Genomic DNA, 20,002 nt, shown 5'->3' on the forward strand with positions numbered 1-20,002 from the left:
TATTTAAAAAAAAACTCTAATAACTATATGTCTCTTTAAAAGGACGGAAGCAAGCCCCCGAGTGTTTGAGTTGAGAAAATCAATAGGAAGTATTTAGAAAGCTGTGATATATTACATAATGGTAAATCATTTCTTTTAAGTTTAAAATCGGCGTAGGAAATCATTCAGGGGAAATATACTGCTGTTCAATCAATTTTCAATAACTCCCATATCAACACACTATTTCATTGGAATCTGAGATCGAATTTGGTGAACTCAAATTGTATTCCATGTTCCAGTGTTGAGGTCTAATAACAGTCGGGTAAGTTGATACTACCATGTACAGTGTACTTTAAAAAATATGATATTCAAGATTTTTTTTAATTCTGCACAGTGGACATTATTTTCTTGGTGTATTTTTTTGTAATGACTTTGAACAACTGCAGCAAATGAAACGGCATGGCAGCAACCCCAAAATTTCCACATTATTATCATATATGTGCTTTAAAATTTTAGCCTATGTAAGTTTTGTGATATATTTACATTTTTAATACTTGACCAATACCCAAAACTTGGAGATCAAATCACGCTTATTTAGACTATAAGTAAGGGGGGGGGGTGTCAACTACAATTCAAAGTGGGTTCGGGATCATCCCTGACATTTTACGTTAAAAAATCCATCTATACATTGATTTACAAGCTAGACCCCCCCCCCCCCCCATTGACCCAAACCTGTGCTTTAAATTTTAGCCTATGTAATTTTTTGTGTGTGATATATTTACATTAATAATTTATTAATATTTTTACCAATACTCAAAACTTGGAGCTCAAACCACGCTTATTTAGACTAAGTAAGAAGGGGGGATGTTTAACTACAACTCAGTGGGTTCGGAGTCATCCCTGACATTTTACTTTTAAAAAATCCATTTATACATTGATTTACAAGCTAGACCCCCCTCCCCCCCCCCCAAAAAAATGATCCAAACCTGTGCTTTAATACTTTATTTTCAAATTCATGGATACATTTAATATTGAATAAGATATTATTGATGTGGTTGATTAAATTAGTTCTGAATTATTAAATGTTCAACTTGAATGTCCGCAAACCCTGCGAGGGGGTAGGGGGATTCCCAAGTTCAGTGGTAAACAGTAGAACAGAGTGTAACACCCCCCCCCCCCCCACACACACACACATAATTTACAATAGAAAACAAAGTTAATAGTTCAATCCACACTTCGCAAAATTGTTTCCCTTTTTGCAGTGGGGTAAACCAAAAGGTCAATGAGAGAAAAGCATTGTTTTTCTTCTTAATCAGTTAATACTACCAATCATTTGGGCATGCTGCAATAAAGTCACTGTGTTTATTATTTTTTCTTTCAGTGTATATCTGGTAGCCCCATCCTGGGGCAATCAAAATATTAGATTTAACAATTATTTTTACGTCAAAAATTTGAAAGTTACAAATTCTCCTTTTTTTCCTCCGAAGATGGTGGCCAAGGGACATAACTTTTGAAAAATGTGGATTCAACTATTTACAGTTGTGGTTGTGTCCCCTAAAAAATAACGTCTGGTGATTTAATTAATTTATTTATTTTTATTAATTAATTATTGTTTTTTTTTTGGTGTGTCAAGAATTTCTGTAAGGTTGTCCTCCTCCCCCCACCCCAAACAAATTTATGGTAGCTCTAGATTTACCACTTCCCTTTATACACATGATTTGGTGACGTTTTCCTCTTTGTAAACACAGATGTTACAAGCAGCACATCAAAGGAAATTGGAGACTTGTAACACTTTAACCGTCATTTATGGCAATGACCCAGTCATATCAAGGACTACAACCTTCATAACAGATTATTTAATTGTTCTTGGTATGTAAAGAATACTAGGTCTAAACCAACCGTGAAGTGCAAAAGAGGATGTTGGCCCACTGTTCTCGATTTAGACAGTCTGTAGTAGCAGCTACATGGGAACAGTGGTTCCTATACTTAAGTTGTCTTTTCATTGGAGGGAGATGTATCTTTGTTGCTTTATTAATAAGTAGGTGTACAATGTTTTGTAGGTCTATAGTATTTGACTCAGGATGAAGTTTGCAGAGCATTTGGGGGCTCACATTACCCCAGAGTGGAGAAAACAGTATATTCAATATGAGGTAAGAGGGAACAAAACGTATCCATTGGCATATCTTTTTATTATTGTAATAATTTCATACTTGTCTGTTATGGGCTCTAAATTAGAAAATAAATGTTCTGTTCTGTTCTGAATCAACTACATTTTCATGCATAATAATACAATGAAAGTAAGTCATATATATTGTTTTAACATGCTAATTATTGATGAGAAACAATTTGAAATTCTGATGAATTTAAAGAAAAGCAGTTGTTATTTAGTTTATATAGTCTGGCTTTTTCGTCATTATCTAAGGTAAGGGGGTAAAGACTGCATTTGTGTCTTCTCTTAGAAGGATTATGAAAAACACTGAAGTTTACCTCACACTGTAGACCTGGAAATTTATGTGTGATGATAATTTTATGCTACATATGTGAAAACAAAACTTCCGCTTAAATATTTTCTCGGGTACAACAATGCCAATGTTATTTATACCCCCACTTGAAAAGTGGAAGGTATACAGTGATAGGGGTGTCTGTCCTTCTGTACGTTTTTCTGTTCATCTGTAACACTTGGGGGTAATCCATCTCTTATCTGCAACTTCTCCTATACCATTTGATAAAATTTAATGAGACTTTAACAGAATCTTTATTACATAGTGCCATAGTGCACCTCATATTTTATTTTTTTGATTGGGCAGATAAATAGTGTTACCCTTAGCAAAATATGGACACTGCCATTCTTTCTTTTACATGGGAGTACCCATCTCTTATCCACAACTCCTCCTATACCACTGAATAAAATTTAATGAGACTTTCACAGAACCTCTCTTACATATAGTGTTATTGTGCACCTCCTATTTTAAGTTCTGATCGGACAGATTATTTGAGGTTTCCCATAGCAAAATATGGACTTTGCCATTGTACTCATATAAGAGCGTGGGATCTTTCTCACAGTACCTCTAGTTTATTCGGTAGTAACAACACGTTTTACTGGTTTTTTGCTTCTAATTTGTATAATTAGCCACACATGTAAATATCCACATTTACAGTATATATGTATTATATTAACTGATACAAAAATTCATATAATTATATATTTAATGCACTAAATGACATGGATAAATAAATGTAAATCACCTGTCATGTATGAATTTAAATGTTCAAATAATTATTAAATTGATTTCAGAAAAAAGGAAGCAAATTATGCAAATTATGCAAATGGGGGTGGTTTTGTAATGAAAGCTTCAATGGTTTCCTGAAGAAGTGTTATATAATAACTTGTGAACTTGTGTCTGCTTAATATGATTTGATATATCAATATATTATACTGTATATTGAAATTCATGAAACTTGTATGCTAAAGAGGAAATGTTAAAAAAAAAGTTTATACATTTTAGGCCATGAAAGAAATGTTATATGAAGCACAAGAGCAAGCACCATCTCCTGAAGGTAGGGTTAATATTAAGTTTTTTTATGGAAAATGAATACACTAAATGAATATATATTTACACATTGAGAAAATGAAAATGAAGACTATGAAACAAATGTTAAAATCAATTAACAGTAAAACGAACAAATGTTAAAATTTCTTTAAATGTTTGCAATATACCGCTAGGTGGGTACTTAATTTTTTAAAATTAAAAAGATAGAATCATAACAGTTTTTGTTTTTGATTGAGGTGTTTATTTATTGATGTCTTAACATTCTTTACCCACAAACTGTTTCCTTGTAATACAGATATTTCAAATCAAAAAAAAATATTTTGTTCATATTAATTCTAAATTTTGGTAACAGTGACAGATGAAGCCACCATCCACAGATTTTTTGCACGGTTTGATGAACGGTTTTTCCAGTTCTGTGACAAAGAGCTGTCCAAGATAAACACATTCTTTTATGGTAGATATAAATTTTTGGAGATATATATATATATATATATATATATATATATATATATATATGTATATATATATATATATATATATATATATATATATATATATATATATATATGATATTTACTGGTAATTGAGTAGGAGTTAAGTAATTTTGTTTTAATTTTCTTTGAAATTCCCTTTTTTTTTGGGTACTGTCTATGTGAATCTGAAAAAGACAATTTTTTAATGACTGAAAAAAAAAAATTGTGTTTAGGAGAGGAAACTCATTTCTTCACACCTTTTTGATAGAAAAAATATCAGAGGCCAACAGAAAATATGCTAGCTTAAAGGCAGAACTGGATGCTTACAATGAGCATGCCCACAAAACATCCAGTTTGGGAGGCCTACGCCGACGGAAGCGAGACGGGGTGTACGCTCTCTTCAAAGACAAGGAGAACCAAGGAATGTCCCACGCACGGAAGCACAATGACTTGAAGCTGGCCTTCAGTGAATTCTACCTCAGTCTTATCCTGCTACAGAACTACCAAAATCTTAACTTCACAGGGTTCAGGAAGATTCTAAAGAAACATGACAAGGTACAGTGAAAATACAGTCAAACCTCGTTATCTCGGACTCAATGGGACCAAGAATAAACTTCGAGATATCTGAGGATTCGAGATATCAAGGGTAAAATACTTAAGAGAATAAGCAGTTGGGACTTCCAAATCACTTTGACATCTCCATGGTGTTCGAGATAACAGTGTTTGAGATACCGAAGTTCAAATGTATGAAGATATGTACTGGGAAAAAAGTTTCCAGTCATGTGTGAGAAATTTTCATAACAATTGTGATTGATACAAGCTAGCAAATCAGTGTGCATTTTAGAGCATATACATTGGCATTCATTGATCTATGCTTAACACATTAGCGATGTCAGTATTTGCCTAGAATGTGAAGCTGATTTAATGCAATGTTCATTTTTCTTTTGTTGTGGTTTTTCTTAATCAATGAAAAAAAAAATAAGATTTTTTCATTATGAGACTTGAGAATTGATTGTCCCATACATATTTAATTGCTTTGCTTTTCGGAATGACTGTTATGGATATTTTTTTTCAATGTAAATATAGCTAATGCAGACACAAAGAGGAGCCGAATGGCGTCAGGGAAATGTAGAGATTGCCCCATTTTATACCAACAAAGAGGTGGATCATTTGATCAAAGAGGTGGAGGTGGGTAATGCAGGAACTAGACTAAAACAGGGTTCTTCTCCAGTATAACAGATTAATTAAAAAAAGTAGAGTAATATAATAAAGAAAGCATAAACATACACACGAAAAGGAAACAACCCCCCCCCCCCCCAAAGTTTGAATAAATACCATTTCACATTAACTGTTTTGCTATTAGAGAGACAAGTGAGGTTTATTCGCTTATTTCATGTATAATTTTAATGAAAGAGATATTATTGTTTGATTGAGGGAAAGGTTCAAAGTTAATAAAAATCAGACAAGGAACTGTAAAAAAGCAAGTAGAAGGTTTATGTAGTAAAGTGAATTTTTACTTTTACACAAAGAACTGATGTATATATGTAATGTCAGTGTTTCCTGATTTATAAAGAGATATCCTCTGAATTTGTGTTTCTTTATAGCAAGTTGTAACAACAGACTTGGAAGGAGGGAATCGAAGTAAAGCAATGAAAAGGTTGAGGGTGCCTCCACTAGGGGAAAAGGTATGAACCAGTTATAGAAAGCAGTAAAAAGCTTCAGGGTACCAGGTTCTGTAGAAGAAGACAACTATGAACCAGCTGAAAAAAATTTAAGAGCTTATATAGCATCAAAATTTATAAGTTGCTTCTGTAACAAATATGTGACTGTGCTTCTAATAGCTGCTTTTATTTGTCAGATTAATTTATCTTCAAAGCCCAGGTTTGTTTCTTAAGTTTATGTTTGCAAAGAAGGAATTGGGTTTAATAAATTTTCTGACAGCATGAATAAACATATATATCATGTATATAGATATACATGTATATTTGTAATCAATGATTAGAATAGTTTCTACTAAATGGGTTTAGATGGTTATAGAAGCATGCTCTGAAAATGGTGAAAAGTAAACATGGGGTGCAGTGTTTATTGAAATTGAAAAAAAGTTTACTAAGTTCTACTAATTTTTTAAAGGAAATATAAAACAAACTGAGAAACATTAAAACTATGCACATTTTAAACCTCTTGTGATTTTTCAGCAAAATCCATGGACTACATTCCGAGTTGGCCTTTTCTCAGGTTGTTTCCTGGTATTAATCGTCTGTATTGTTCTAACTGGTAAGTCTGAATTAAATTGCCATAAAATTAATAGTATATGTTTTGCATTTAAAATATTGCAAAAAATTTAAGAAAAATTCAGATCAAACCAATAAGATATTATGTCCTAATTTTTTCCTTTCATTTACAGCTGTTTTTCCAATTGACACCAGCATACAGTGGGACACATCAGTACATATGTACCGAGGACTGTTCCTGGTCATCCTCATGATATTCCTCCTAGGCATTAATACTTATGGCTGGAGGTCATCAGGGGTCAACCATGTACTCATATTTGAGATTGACCCAAGACATCACTTATCACACCAACAGTTATTAGAGGTACATGTGTAAATGAAGTAGAATGTGTAATCTGGACAACACAGCTCCTGACAAAATTCCAGATTATAATATATTGTAAACAATGGAATTTACCAAAAGAGCCTAAAAGTCATAATAGGCAAGATTTCGGAATACACAACATCCTGATTAGACAAGTTTTAACTCTACTCTCAGAGATCCTGCAATGAAAGTTCACAAAATTAACATTTTATTTTTCTTATATGATCTTTAAAAAAAAACAACAATCAAATGTCTCAAAAGTTTTCAAAGACTAAAACACAATAAGTTTTGTGTTCTAGAAAAATGCATGTATAATGATTAAAGGGCAGCTTGAATATTGGGTTCTGAGCTACTCAGGAAACATGAAATACATTGCCTGATACACATGAGAGGTATTATCAGAAAAATGCCCCCCTTTTTTTTTACAGCTGGCAGCATTTTTAGCAGTGTTGTGGGCCTTAAATGTCTTAGCATTCCTGTACAGTAAATTCCTCCATATCCCTCCCTACGCCTGTCCCCTGGCCCTGGTTGTATTCCTTATTCTGTATCTCATCAATCCATTCCGAATTCTCCACTACAGTTCACGGATGTGGCTGCTGAAAATACTGGTAAGTTGTAAGCAATCCTTGGGGTATTATGTAGTCTTAACAAATACATGTACTAATTTTTCCAACATAACTGACTGTAAATTGAAAAATGACTGGCTGTAAATTGAAAAATAACTTGCTGTAAAAAATAACTGGCTGTAAATTGAAAATTTTGGTATTATTCTGAGGAGTTTCATGTTGGTTAATGAACAATAATATTTTGATTTTTGCATGTATGTACATGTACCTACATGTACATTTATTAATACATGTAAGTAAACATGGAATTTAGCGCTGTTTTCTTGTTGTAGTTTCATATTTTAACTGCTCCATTTCACCATGTGGGCTTTGCTGATTTCTGGCTGGCTGACCAATTAAACAGTCTTAGCACAGTGTTACTGGACTTTGAGTACATGATTTGTTTCTATGGTTTTGAAGTGGACTGGTTGCCAAATCCTGATAGTATGTATTTCTGTATAAACAAGATCTCTGACAAGTTGTTTCAACAAAGAACTCCATTTAGACTCTAGTAAACATAAATTATAAGGGGGAAATTCTACTTGGTTCACACTTGCATGATGTGCATGTATGAAACTAAAGTTGGAAAATATCTGACAAAATTAATGCATATACATATACTTGACTTGTATTTATTTTAGCAGAATTCATGTTCTGGTGTCTTTGGCACAGTTGTTATTGTGGTAATTAGTTCATAATCATTACCAAAGTATGAAATAGAATATTAGTACAATATGTGTAATCTGTTAGTTCAAGACTGTGCTAAGTATTGGATGATTCTAACAGTATCTTAGTTGTAGATTCATTAGTAAATGTATACACATAGTATTCATCAAGATCTCTGTATTATTCATTTTTTATTCCAGAATCAAAGATTTGTTCTAGAAATGTTTATGCGGTTGCCATTCGTGCTGTGATCAGCTGTCTGCCAGCATGGTGGCGATTTGCCCAGTGTTTACGACGTTATCGTGATACCAGACTAGCATTTCCTCATTTAGTTAATGCTGGGAAATATTCCACGACATTCTTCAATGTTTTGTTTGCAACACTCTATAAAGTAGAAACAGGTCAGTTATTACTCTCTCTGAACTTTGTATGTGCGTAAGGGGGGGGGGGGGGGGGGTTATGAGTCATTATCTTTTCCTCTTTTGTCTGAGTATTTGTTATATATATTAAATATCTTCTAGGTCTTGACTTTGAAATTGGGAAACATTAGAAAGCCTGATATTAAAAAGAAAACATCCCAGTATATGTGTACATATACTGTAAAACTGTCTGATCCAACACCTGTACAACACTATCTTCATTTTCATTTCTAATTTACTTTTTTTCCATGATTTTTACACTGTGCTATTTTCCATGATTTTACACTGTACAATCCAACACCCTGTCTATTCTGACACAAAAATTTGTGTACCAGTGCATGTCAGATTAGATTAGACAGGCTTCACTGTATTTTAAAAGTAAATATTTCTCTGCGTATGCATGTCATAGAAGTAGTGACAAATGTACATTTGTATTTCAGTGGTAAATAATAACAAAGATTCCATCCAGAATCATTCTTTCTTTTATCTATGGATAACATTTGCCACCATAAGTTCCTGTTACACTTTAACCTGGGACCTCAAAATGGATTGGGGTTTACTAGACTCCAATGCAGGGGAAAACCGATTTCTTCGGGAGGAGATTGTGTATGCCTACAAGGTAACACCAGTACTCCTTGCCTGTATGCTCTTGTGTATGCTTTCTTACTCAGGGAGCTCTTTACTTTTTTTTTTTTTACCTTCTTTACCTTTGTTTGTAAATAAACTATACCCTGTAAACATTTTGCTTATTTTATCCCATTTATGTAATTCTCGGGAGGGGGGGGGGGCAGATTTTAAAATGTACCAATTAAACTAAATTATTATGTAGCTATGTTGATATATAAATGTAGGGAAACGTAAAATGGGGTAAAATACTCGTAATTTAATGTCCTTGGATGAAAAAGAAAAGGGATGAAACATTTTCGTAGGTAAAGTATACATATTGTTATTTCATCTTGCGTTTTGGAAGCCTTTAAATAGATGCAAATGAAATGAGTGACACTGCTTATGTATTGGTACATCTTGCATGAGTAGGGATCATAAGACTGATGATATATTGTTTTATATTCCAGGCCTATTATTACTTTGCTATTATTGAAGACTCCATTCTAAGATTTGTGTGGACTCTACATGTCTCATTAGGAGAAGGGATTCTTTTTAATCAGAAGGAGGCATTAGTAACAATATTGGCATCTTTTGAAGTTTTTAGGTAAGTCTAGCAGGAGCTTGTCTAGGTTGTTTGAGATTGGTTACTCTTGGCTCATGCTACTATAATTGGTATTGATTACTCTCTTTTTCTTTTCTTCTTTCTCTCATTTACTGTGGGCAAATTTAAACAAAATATTTGAACAAAATAAGCCAAATGGCTTTGGATTAAGCTTACATATTTTTAAAAGCCATTTGTTGATAAATGACAAGGGGCAAAACTTTCTATGTGTACCAAAATAGAAATGTATATGTTAGGTTACCAGTATACCAGAACAAGCGAGTCATTCAAAAATACATGTTAATTGAAAGATGTACACTTGCTCAGCACAACATGTATGTTTCAAACAGAAAAATTCTAATTAAACAGGAGATTTGTGTGGAATTTTTTCCGATTGGAAAATGAGCATCTTAACAACTGTGGACAGTTCCGAGCTGTGCGGGACATTTCTATAGCGCCGATTGATTCTAGCGACCAGAATCAGCTGGAAGAGATGATGGATGAGGATGACGGAGTGTTTACGTATCGTAGCGAGAAACGAAAATTACTCTCAAGGTTAGATTTTTACAGGTTCTGGGAGATACAGCTTGGTTATATATTTTTCTTTTAGTGAGAAATTATGCTCTATCTTTCTTTTAACAGATTTTTTAGTGTGTATGTGGTTTTTTTCTTTTTGTGTTATTAAAATGTTAACCTATGCTGTAAACCAACTTTTATACGCATGCGAGAAATATTCTCAAGTTTCGCAACCTACTTTAACTCACGAATATTAATTGCTGCGAACCATTTATTTTGGTTTGTATTTGTAGAGAATGTTTCCTTAGTCACGAAAATTAATTGTTGCAGACTGATTTCAAACTGAGGAGTCGCAAATAAAAGTTGACGCGAATAAAAGCTGACGCGAATTATAGTTGGTTTACAGTAATCGAAAATCTAATTTTGAAATAATTCTTGTATGGGTAGTTTGTAAATCTGTAAATTTTGGACTGGCCTGATAAGGTATGGCAAGTAAAATAATAATCTAATAAGGTATGGGTAGTAAAATGCCAAATTTGTATATTGACGAATTTTTCTTCCAGTCATCACAGAAGGAGGTACGGTTATCTATAAAATGAAGCATGAAAAGCATGCTTTATTTCAAAATAACAGAAATCTCTGTTGTATGCTTACAGGACATGACAAGCATTGCAATGTATGGTACTAATTTTTAGCAAATCCTTGGTTCTGCAGCCAAATGCATTTGTGGTCATATTATTTTTAGCATCAGTGATAAAAAAAAATTGATTTACCTTAAAAGTGTTTGCTTGAAGTTATCCAAAGGTCAAGCTTTACTGCATTTTAAAATCTACATGAGACAGTTTTCTTCAAGTTATTGCTTTAATGATGGAAATGTATGCATAATATACTAGTATCACAAAGTACATGTATATGTAATTATGTTTAGGTCAGCGGATACTTTCAATGTTTTGGGATATGATTGTATGTTCGTAGAGCCCATGCTGTACATGCATGTACATATAGTTTATAAGATTTGATACACTTCACAGAAGTTAATTGCAGGATATTCCATCATTGAAAGTGAGAAAAATGTGACAATTTTTGCAGATCTTTTTGGCACATACAAATACTCTAAAAAGATTTCTTTTTGTTAAGGTTGCGAGCATGTTTACATGTACTTGCATGCACTGATCTTCATATATACATTGTAGTTGGGTAATAGCCCCTAAACCAAAAGCCTGAAGGTAGGCCCTTGTAGATCTAGCTGTTGATCATTGTTAGGTTCAATTTCCAAGTGAAGTAGCCAAATTGTTTCAATAATACTTGTATCTTGATGTTAGGTTTATTTTTTTCTTGTATAAAAGTAGGTTTAAATTCATTCCGTGTTGTAAATGTAGAATGTTTTGTTTGTATTCTAATCTGAAGCTTCAAGTCAGAAAACTTTTCTTCGAAACTGAAAAAAAATAAATTCTTATCAATTGAATAGAATCTTATTGAACACAACTTATAGAAACTCTCAGATTTTGTGCTTGGTGTTACCCTTTCATGTAATAACTTTAGAGTTGGTATGTGTTTACCATTTATTGTCTCATAATAATGTTTTTATTACCCATAGCTGCAAATTAACATAGCATGTAAAGCCATGAGTGTTATTGGTTGAATATTGTGTTTTGGATGTTACATACATAATATAGTTTGCCTTAGGGATGAGGTTAATTATATACCAAATTAATTAAGTAAATTACAATGACTTTTTTATTTCAATTACCTCATCTCTAGTTTGCTTGCCCAGCTTTAACTTTTTTTGATGTTGTTTGTATAGAAGTGGCAGTGATTAGAAAAGTGTGCTTTAATTATAACTTCTACTTATATAGCATCATCCAGCTCTGATTGTTGTGATCAATTAAGTACTCATTTTCATTTTCCAGTAAAAGCTCAGCATCGCTACGAACTCGACGATCCTCTGCACTCTTGCGTTTATTGGACCCGGTAGGCCTGTTCTATTCTGTCTGCATGAAATATTTACAATTTCTACCTTCTTATTTAATAAAGTCTGAAAATAACTCTACTTCTGCTAATTTTCCATATTGTTTTTGTTTTTTTTCATGACACAGAATCAAAATTTGTAAAGAAATTTGTTTAAAAAATCCCATAATGTTTAATATTGATTTGACACAGATGAAAAATAAACTATTTAATGTTTTGTCAATTCATATCAATCATCATGACAATGGATGTAAGGGTAATGTAATTTTGATGAGTATGGTGCTGACTGTCTGTTAAGATGAGAGCTGCTTTAAAAGCCTTTTGCTTCAAAAAGCTTCTTCAGTTTTGTAGTGAGTAAAGTGCTTATTGATACAGTTGAACTTCATTATCTCAACCACTGAAATCTTGAATACCATGGATATGTCAAAGTGATTTTGAAGTCCCAACTCCATATTCTCTAAGTAATTTACCCTGGATATCTTGAATCCTCAGATATCTCTAAGTTTTTTCTTGGTCCCATTGAGTTCGAGATAACAAGGTTTGACTGTATATAGGTAGATTATTAAATGTCTAGATATCAAATTACTATGGGTAGATAGCAGCACCTCTCAGATCCACATAACAGCAAAAGTGTGTCAGTTTTTTTTTTGTAAATTTAGATAATTAATTTAATCATTTGTCTTTTCTCTTTTATTCAGTCGAAAGAAGGATAAACATGAAGAAGATACTAGTAAAATCAAATGGAATTTCAAGGGCGTGTGAAATTGTGTCTGATTTTAGCATCTGAACCCGACTGACACACTCTAACAGAAGAAAAACAGAGATATGATGTGTTCAGGAGTGAAAGGCGGAGAGATTTTTTTTCTGTGATAAGTTTAGCATGTGATATGTACATGTATGTGAGGATGAGTGAACTGCTTTTCGTGAAGAGTGGATATGAAAAAAAAAATGTATAGTTCTCATATGAAGATGATGTTTAATGATTCATTTTTATTGTTAAAGTGACCAACTGCAACAATTTCCAGACCTTTCATTATTCCTTTGAATGAAGAGGATCTCTTTATTTTAGTCTTACACTTTTCAAATGGATTTATTTTGTTAGTGTATTTTCAGACAGTTAAGTCCTTATTCCGTTTATACTTTTTTTAAACATGTATCCGACAGTTATTATGAAATCAGGATCTCTCATGGATATTATCTGTCTGTCTCTTCCCTTTCCACATACTCTAACAGTTCATTTATTAAGCTTTTATCACTTCACAAGCATAAAAATGACAGGTAAAGGTATATTTATAATGAGGGATTTACAGTAAAACTTGTCTAATACCATTGGTTGCATGGAAATTGGCTGGATTATACAACATTCCAGAAAAGACAATAATTTAAACAATTGAATTTATTGAAAGGGACTTTAAAGTTCACATTGTATTAGGCATGATTTCTGAATACACATCATCCAGATTAGACAAGTTTCCCTGTACAAGGATATCAAATTCCTAATCCCATACAGTGAATTTGTTTTGAAGTGGCGCATCTGAAACTATGACATAGATTTCAGCTTGTTTCATTTAGACTTATTTAAGAGATGACATGTGATGTAAGGGTCCCCCCTTTTTTTTTTTACTGTATATGTAAAATTGTAAATCATGTAATTATTTGAACACCTTTCTTTAAATCAATGTAAATCTTTTACACTTGTTACTAATTTGTTCTTGCATTGATATTATGTCAAATCACACATGGAGAAATGGATTGCTTAACCTACTTACATGTAAATGTTAGTTATTATGTAGATGATTTAGTGATTTTTTTTTAATTCACCTCAATGAGGTCAGGGTTATATACTATACCATTAGCCGAGGCAATCTTGGGTTAGTGATTCTACATTGGTCCAAGCCCATGGATACAGAAAAAGTTGAATATACATGTACTGCCAAACAAACTTTTCCATTTTCATACACAACTGTGTTTAGCCCCAATCACTAAAGATTAATAGTATGTGAGACTTTGAGAGAGATTTGTTGAAGTGAGCTGTGAAATCTTTGATAATATCACATGTATATAGCTTTCGTTATACTTTTCTTTTTTCCCTTTTTATTAATCTGTTTAAACATTTTGTACTTTCCAGGCATATAGCCTGATATAGGCACTACAAAACATAATACCAGACTTAAAAATTTATTTTTTTTTTAAGTTTACACATGTTGTTATAACCTCAGTTGGATCTGAGAACCAGGTATTTTCCTTTGTTGATATTTTATAAAAATATGTTTACAGAACATGCAGTATACCTGTATGTTTACAGACATCTATTTGTTTGATGTAAAATACATGTATTTAAGATTCAATTGAGTATTTTATTTTTTTCCAGATATATGTTTATGTAATCAGATTTTTTTTTATATACATGTAATGTAATCAATATACCTGTAGTACTGTTAATATTTGAAATGTCATGACACAGTATGTATTATAAGTACATGTATTTTAAAATGTGCAAAATTTTGAGGTGCTTTCTTGGAATTTATTGCCATTTAGTGATATCACAATTCAGGTACCTAGGTGATATCATCTATTTAATATGTGATATCTCAATATGTGATTCATTCAATCCATATTCAAATAAGTGATATACATATTTATAACCAGTTTCATCTATTAATTTCCTCTATTAGAAATTAAAAAGTTATTTCACTAATTCAAATAGGTAATATCACAGATTTGCATAGAATTTAGTGATATTACTTAATTTAATAGATGACATCAGTTATTTCAATTATATTTGAATTAATAGCCACTCCTTTGATTACAAAATGCTGCATACAATTCATAATTTTTTTTTTTGTTTTTTTTTAACCAGAATGTTATTGGTTATTGTTTATCAGAGTCAGTGGCCTAGCAGTAGAAATTTTTTCAGTTTCTTGGAGTTTTTTTTTTCTTTTTAAGTGAAATAAAAAAAAATGTGTGATATCTTTGGTATATTTGAAATATCTTTTAACTAAATATTGCTTGACAGGAATAACAATACAAATATGTGATATCACATACTCAATATGAAAATCAATATAAAATATCATTTATCAGAATATCACTAAATGGCAAACCATACCATTCATATCTGTGGAGATCTTTTATTATACATTAATGTCTTAATTACCCAAAAGTGGGAAAGGGGGGTGTTTGCACACTGAAAATATGCCCTTTTCTCATGAGCGAACTTGTAGATAAAGCGGTTTCTTGGTACATGATAGATTATATAGATTTACAGTTACACAATTACTTACTCTTTAAAGTAGTATAATGAGCTATGTGTAGCATATTCAAGATGTTGACTCGCTTCCAGAAATTCATGTGTAGAAATTATTAAACAAGCCTCTAAGTGACCTCTAAAGCTGGCTCCTAATCAAAAAAAATTTTAGTCGGCAATGTAAATTTTTAGTCGCCGGCAAATTTTTTTTAAGCGCCAACTTTAAAAGCAATATACGAAACCATTGGGTAATTCACGGGGGGGGGGGGTTATATTGCAATTGTAAAGAAAAAATATAAGCCAGCTAAATTCCAAAAGGTTTTAACTTTAGCATGCATGTAAAACTCCATCGTCTCAAGCCATTGAAAAAACACCTGTCCATTGCTAACTTTTAAAATTCTTTCCTCCTCTTAAGAAAAAAAAAATGTTGAAAATTTTAAATTGATAGTTCAAAAATTTGACGATCGCCAAGTCAATTTAAAATGGTCGCCATTTGGCGACTTATAGAGGAATTTTAGGCGCCAAACAAAATTTTTAGGCGCCATGGCAACTAAATTAGTCGCCAATTAGAGCCCTGTATTATCCTTACAAAAATAATACCCTTAATGTTTACCCTGTTAATATTAAGACATAGCAGCTCTCTGGTACTTATAAAGGACCCCCCCCCCCCCCCGGCCCACTCCCCACCCCCAAAAGGATAAACATATAAAAGGGTTTAAAATGATAGTGGGTGTAGAATGTTGTATTGTTTATTTTGTGACTGGGTTTTGTAATTTAAGTACATTAACTGTATATTACAACTTGGTTATTTTATATACTTATATTAACTATTATATTTGTTAAATTGTGTATTCTGATCCGCTGGAAACAGATCAGTATTCTGAGTCAGAATAGTCACAACGAATTCCAACATCCATCATCAGCCAAAATTGCTGTTATTCATTTTATCCAATCTGTTATGTATTATTTCCCCAGAATACTTATTTATTAATAATAATAATAAAAACTGTTGTAAATGTGATTTAAATGTATATAAATGTAAACACATCCACAGCTTAGGATCCCAGAAATACTCTAAATCGACATTTATACGCGTGCACGAAATGTCATCGAGATTCCTATGGTTGTTAAATAATTTTAGACTTTAAAACGTTTATAAAATACAATGTAGGAAACCTATTATTCATCGCGGACCGTTTTTTGATTTGCGGTTCGCGAAAAAAGAATGTCGCGTATTATAGTTGGTATACAGTGACCAAGCTTAATTTTATGTGACCACCCTCAGATTTATTAAGAACTAATACAGATTTTATTCAGTTAATAATATACAAGATAATGTGATTTAAAGAAAGTTATTTACATGTGTGACTTTTTCAATGCTTGACCATTTGTCTATGTTTAGAAAGTTTGGTGCTGTTGTACATGTTCTCTTGGTGTAGTACCTTCTAGAAATAAGAAAACAAGCTGTGTTTCCCGGCTTACATCTGCAGTGCACCATGCCTAGTGGAACGACAGGGAAACTTAGGGAACGACTATTTGATTCTGAAGCGGGGGAGGGGCGTTAGTAGATTTTGGAAATAAATTATCTGTCCTTGAAAATATTGAAACACATAATCTGTCCTGAACTGGCAAGAAAATGAATAATCTGTCCTTGTATGGTGATACTACCCCCCCCCCCAAAATAAATAAATAAATAGAGTTTTAGAGTTTTGCAGTTTCCTTCTTTTCTTCCTTTTTTTGTCAACAAACTTTTTTCAATGAAGAAAATTAATATTTCATCGATTTTCTTGAAAATAATCTTTCTTTGTAAATAATCTCACCCCCCCCCCCCTTTCCAAGAATCAAATAGTCGTCCCCTTAGAAAGAATTCATGGAAATTTATCATATGTATAATAAGAGATTTGTTGCATAATATTTAAAATGAAAATTAAATGCCAGTTGATTTGTTTCTAGTCAAACATGTCAAGGTAATAGCAATATATATGTAACTTTTTGTGTTGTAGAAAATTGTCCATTTGCAAAAAGTGCTAAATAGAAATAATGCTTGCTGTGTCTTATTGAAGTTATATGAATTTTCATAATGTAAACATATTCAAAACCCAATAAAACTTTTAATCATACATTTAGAGGCAGTTTGTGTTTAATAATTAAATCTCAAGTCCGAGGAGATTTTGGATGTATCTTGTGGCGCTATAGAAACACCGCATGGAATTTCCTTCCGTTTTCCCTCGTTTTGGTGCTTTAATAAATGAGCTTCAGACTTCCATGGATGGGTGGCGTTCAATGAGCTGCCAGAGACAGATTTGTCTATTAAGAATAAATATTAATGATCGAATCTGAGCTGCTGATTTTTCATTTTTCCCACTGCTTTTACAACTACAGGGACCTAGAATACAAGGTGAAGTTGCAGCAAATTTGGTAATATGGTGTACATCTTAAAATTTCGTTAAGATTCTCCAGTCGTACCAATTGCAGATCTGTGGCTCATTGGTAAACCATTCCCAATTTTTCAGACCAGTGAGTAACACATTTGCAGCTACAATCTTGCATCAGATTTGAAAAGGTCTTGTACTAGTATTTCGGAACAGAGATGTTTTCAGTTACGCCCCTGGCCAAAATTTCAGTACCATTTCCAGTCTGTGATTGTTACAGACAGTGTATGTTCCATGTATTTATATCGAATTTTGTCAGTTATGTGGCCAGAACTTTCTTCCCATAGTTCACCGCCTTATACATAGGTTACCCTATTTTGTTCATCCTCAATATTCTTTCATTGTTGTCCACGGATGAAGAATATAAATTTATACCTTCGTAGAGTTTAAGAATTGAGTATTGTTGTGGTGTTGAACATCCATAGAAGTAAAAGAACATCTCAAGGATTGCTGGTCTGACAACATAGAACATCAGTACAGATCATTGCATTAAGCATATGACCATATGGAAGGTTCCACGATACCCTATTGTGACTGTACCATTGATGTTACACTGCCTTTATGGATAGAAATTGAGACTGTCAACATAATTTCTTCCTCTCTGCTCTGTGGTCTAGGAGCATCCACATGATCTGCCACTTCAGAAGGACTATCTGATCAACATTTCTCTTAATAACGCCCTGGGTTGTCGGTGTTAAAAGTGGATTGTTAATAATACTCATGTTGTTTATTTGCCAATTTTTGCTCTTAATGTTCAAGAAAACAAGCACTGGCTTTATACTTATCAGGATGAACTCTTTATGTACAACTGGTGAATATCATAATATCATGCCATGTAAGTGGTCGCCCGCGTGGGGCAGTGGTTGCTCTCGATTGCTCTAGAGTCGCGGAGTAAAGAGTTGATCCTTACGTCGCGGTTCAAATCCCACTGTGGGACGTGGAGACCGGTCTTTCAAATAACCATATAAACCGAGGTCCCGTGTCGCAGTAGGTGCTGGCACGGAAAAGATCCCTCACTGCTCTATGACGCTCAATGACCCTGAGTGCCGAGCATAGGTCAAAATTTGCAGCTCTCCACCGGCAAGTGGTGGCGTCTCCATATGAGTGAAAAATTCTCGAGAGGGACGTAAAACGGACTACTTATTGGACATGTTAGTGAATAAAACTAGCTTTAATTAAACGCAATTTAATACTAAAGAAGCAAAGAGTGTGCTCTGAAATAACAAATATTGCAAATGAAAAATATTTCCATTATGCATTCGTTTATTTTTTTTTTTAAATCTTTATAGTCATTTGGACGAAAAATTAAGTCATCACAATATTTGTATATAAGCACTAGTGCATTTTGGATTATTTGGTGTCATATACCGTATATCCATTTGGAATTAAAATAATTTAGTTAAAAACACAATATCTTTAAAAAGAATTGAACGCTTTGTATTGCTTGAATCAAAATGATATAAACTATAAAAACTATGATCCTTTATCAAGCAAGTATTAATAATTTCATTTTTTTCACGTTAATTTACATAAACCAAATCTCAGAGACATAAACCAGTTACTAGTATTGCATTTACAGTATCGTTTAGAAAGGGGAGAGCAGACAACTTTCCTGAAAAAATTACGTCACTCCTTTTCGCACAAAGGACAAACTAATACCCCCCCCCCCCCAACACACACACACAAGCGCGATATAATATCCCCTCCAACTCCGTTGGGAGGGGTTTTTTTAAGAAAAAAATTTGTCAAGCAAAACAAAACAAAGGAAAATTGCCCAATCTTGACAATCTTAGTTCCTATAACTTTGATTTTACTATACTGCAACAAAATATGGAGGGGTCATTAAATGGAGGAGACATTAAGGAAACATTTTCAACAGTAAAATGTTCTGTTTAGAAAATAGCGGGGGGGGGGCGTCCTTTTCCTCCCCCATATACTAAGTGCCTGCACAAATAAATAATGGCTTGTATGATCAATGTTTTACAGAAACCAGTTGTAGCACCTACAAAATGACTTTGCTAGGTATTGCAGAATTCCTTCGAAATTGTTTACTCAAAGCACAATGTTGGTCCCCTTAGTATTTTGAATAAGGTTTATATCATATTAATTAAATTTCATTTGTCCACAAACTTGCACAATACTCAGTAAGTCTTCTAGCCCTATACGTGTCATTCGGATGCGAGTATAAGAAAAATACGAGCTTAACAGCGTTTTACATGTAATGTTTCGATGTCGAGCTGTTTTCGGTTATGAACAGGCATGTAGTATCGTGTGTGAGGTGGGGGGGGGGGGGAGCTGCCCCCCACTTTTTTTCAAGCATAGTTTTTTTTACTATTGAAATGAA

At 33.0% G+C, this 20,002-nt stretch overlaps 1 protein-coding gene across 1 annotated transcript; it reads left to right on the forward strand.

The window, feature by feature from the left end:
* The first annotated feature begins 1,719 nt into the window (after positions 1-1,719).
* On the forward strand, positions 1,720-15,480 carry LOC133192178 (solute carrier family 53 member 1-like). The gene is made up of 18 exons (XM_061328131.1): positions 1,720-1,848; positions 2,040-2,129; positions 3,486-3,537; positions 3,883-3,984; positions 4,272-4,558; positions 5,090-5,191; positions 5,608-5,688; positions 6,199-6,277; positions 6,408-6,598; positions 7,027-7,206; positions 7,497-7,647; positions 8,070-8,270; positions 8,729-8,907; positions 9,362-9,498; positions 9,865-10,050; positions 10,575-10,589; positions 11,922-11,982; positions 12,678-15,480. Exons 2-18 carry the CDS (start codon positions 2,061-2,063, stop codon positions 12,690-12,692), a joined length of 2,088 nt encoding a protein of 695 aa, XP_061184115.1. The 5' UTR covers positions 1,720-1,848; positions 2,040-2,060; the 3' UTR covers positions 12,693-15,480.
* The last annotated feature ends 4,522 nt before the right edge of the window (positions 15,481-20,002 follow it).

This window comes from Saccostrea echinata, unplaced genomic scaffold (genome assembly GCF_033153115.1).
Source record: "Saccostrea echinata isolate AGI-Se365-2 ecotype Australia unplaced genomic scaffold, CSIRO_AGI_Sech_v1 ptg000025l, whole genome shotgun sequence".
Taxonomy (NCBI): Eukaryota; Metazoa; Mollusca; class Bivalvia; order Ostreida; family Ostreidae; genus Saccostrea; species Saccostrea echinata.

What these genes read in the sequence shown, in the direction of transcription:
- LOC133192178 (XM_061328131.1), top strand. Translation starts at nt 2,061, where the DNA reads ATGAAGTTTGCAGAGCATTTGGGGGCTCACATTACCCCAGAGTGGAGA. An exon ending in CGTCTGTATTGTTCTAACTG is followed by an intron (nt 6,278 to 6,407) that starts GTAAGTCTGAAT and finishes TTTCATTTACAG; the next exon opens with CTGTTTTTCCAATTGACACC. An exon ending in CACACCAACAGTTATTAGAG is followed by an intron (nt 6,599 to 7,026) that starts GTACATGTGTAA and finishes TTTTTTTTACAG; the next exon opens with CTGGCAGCATTTTTAGCAGT.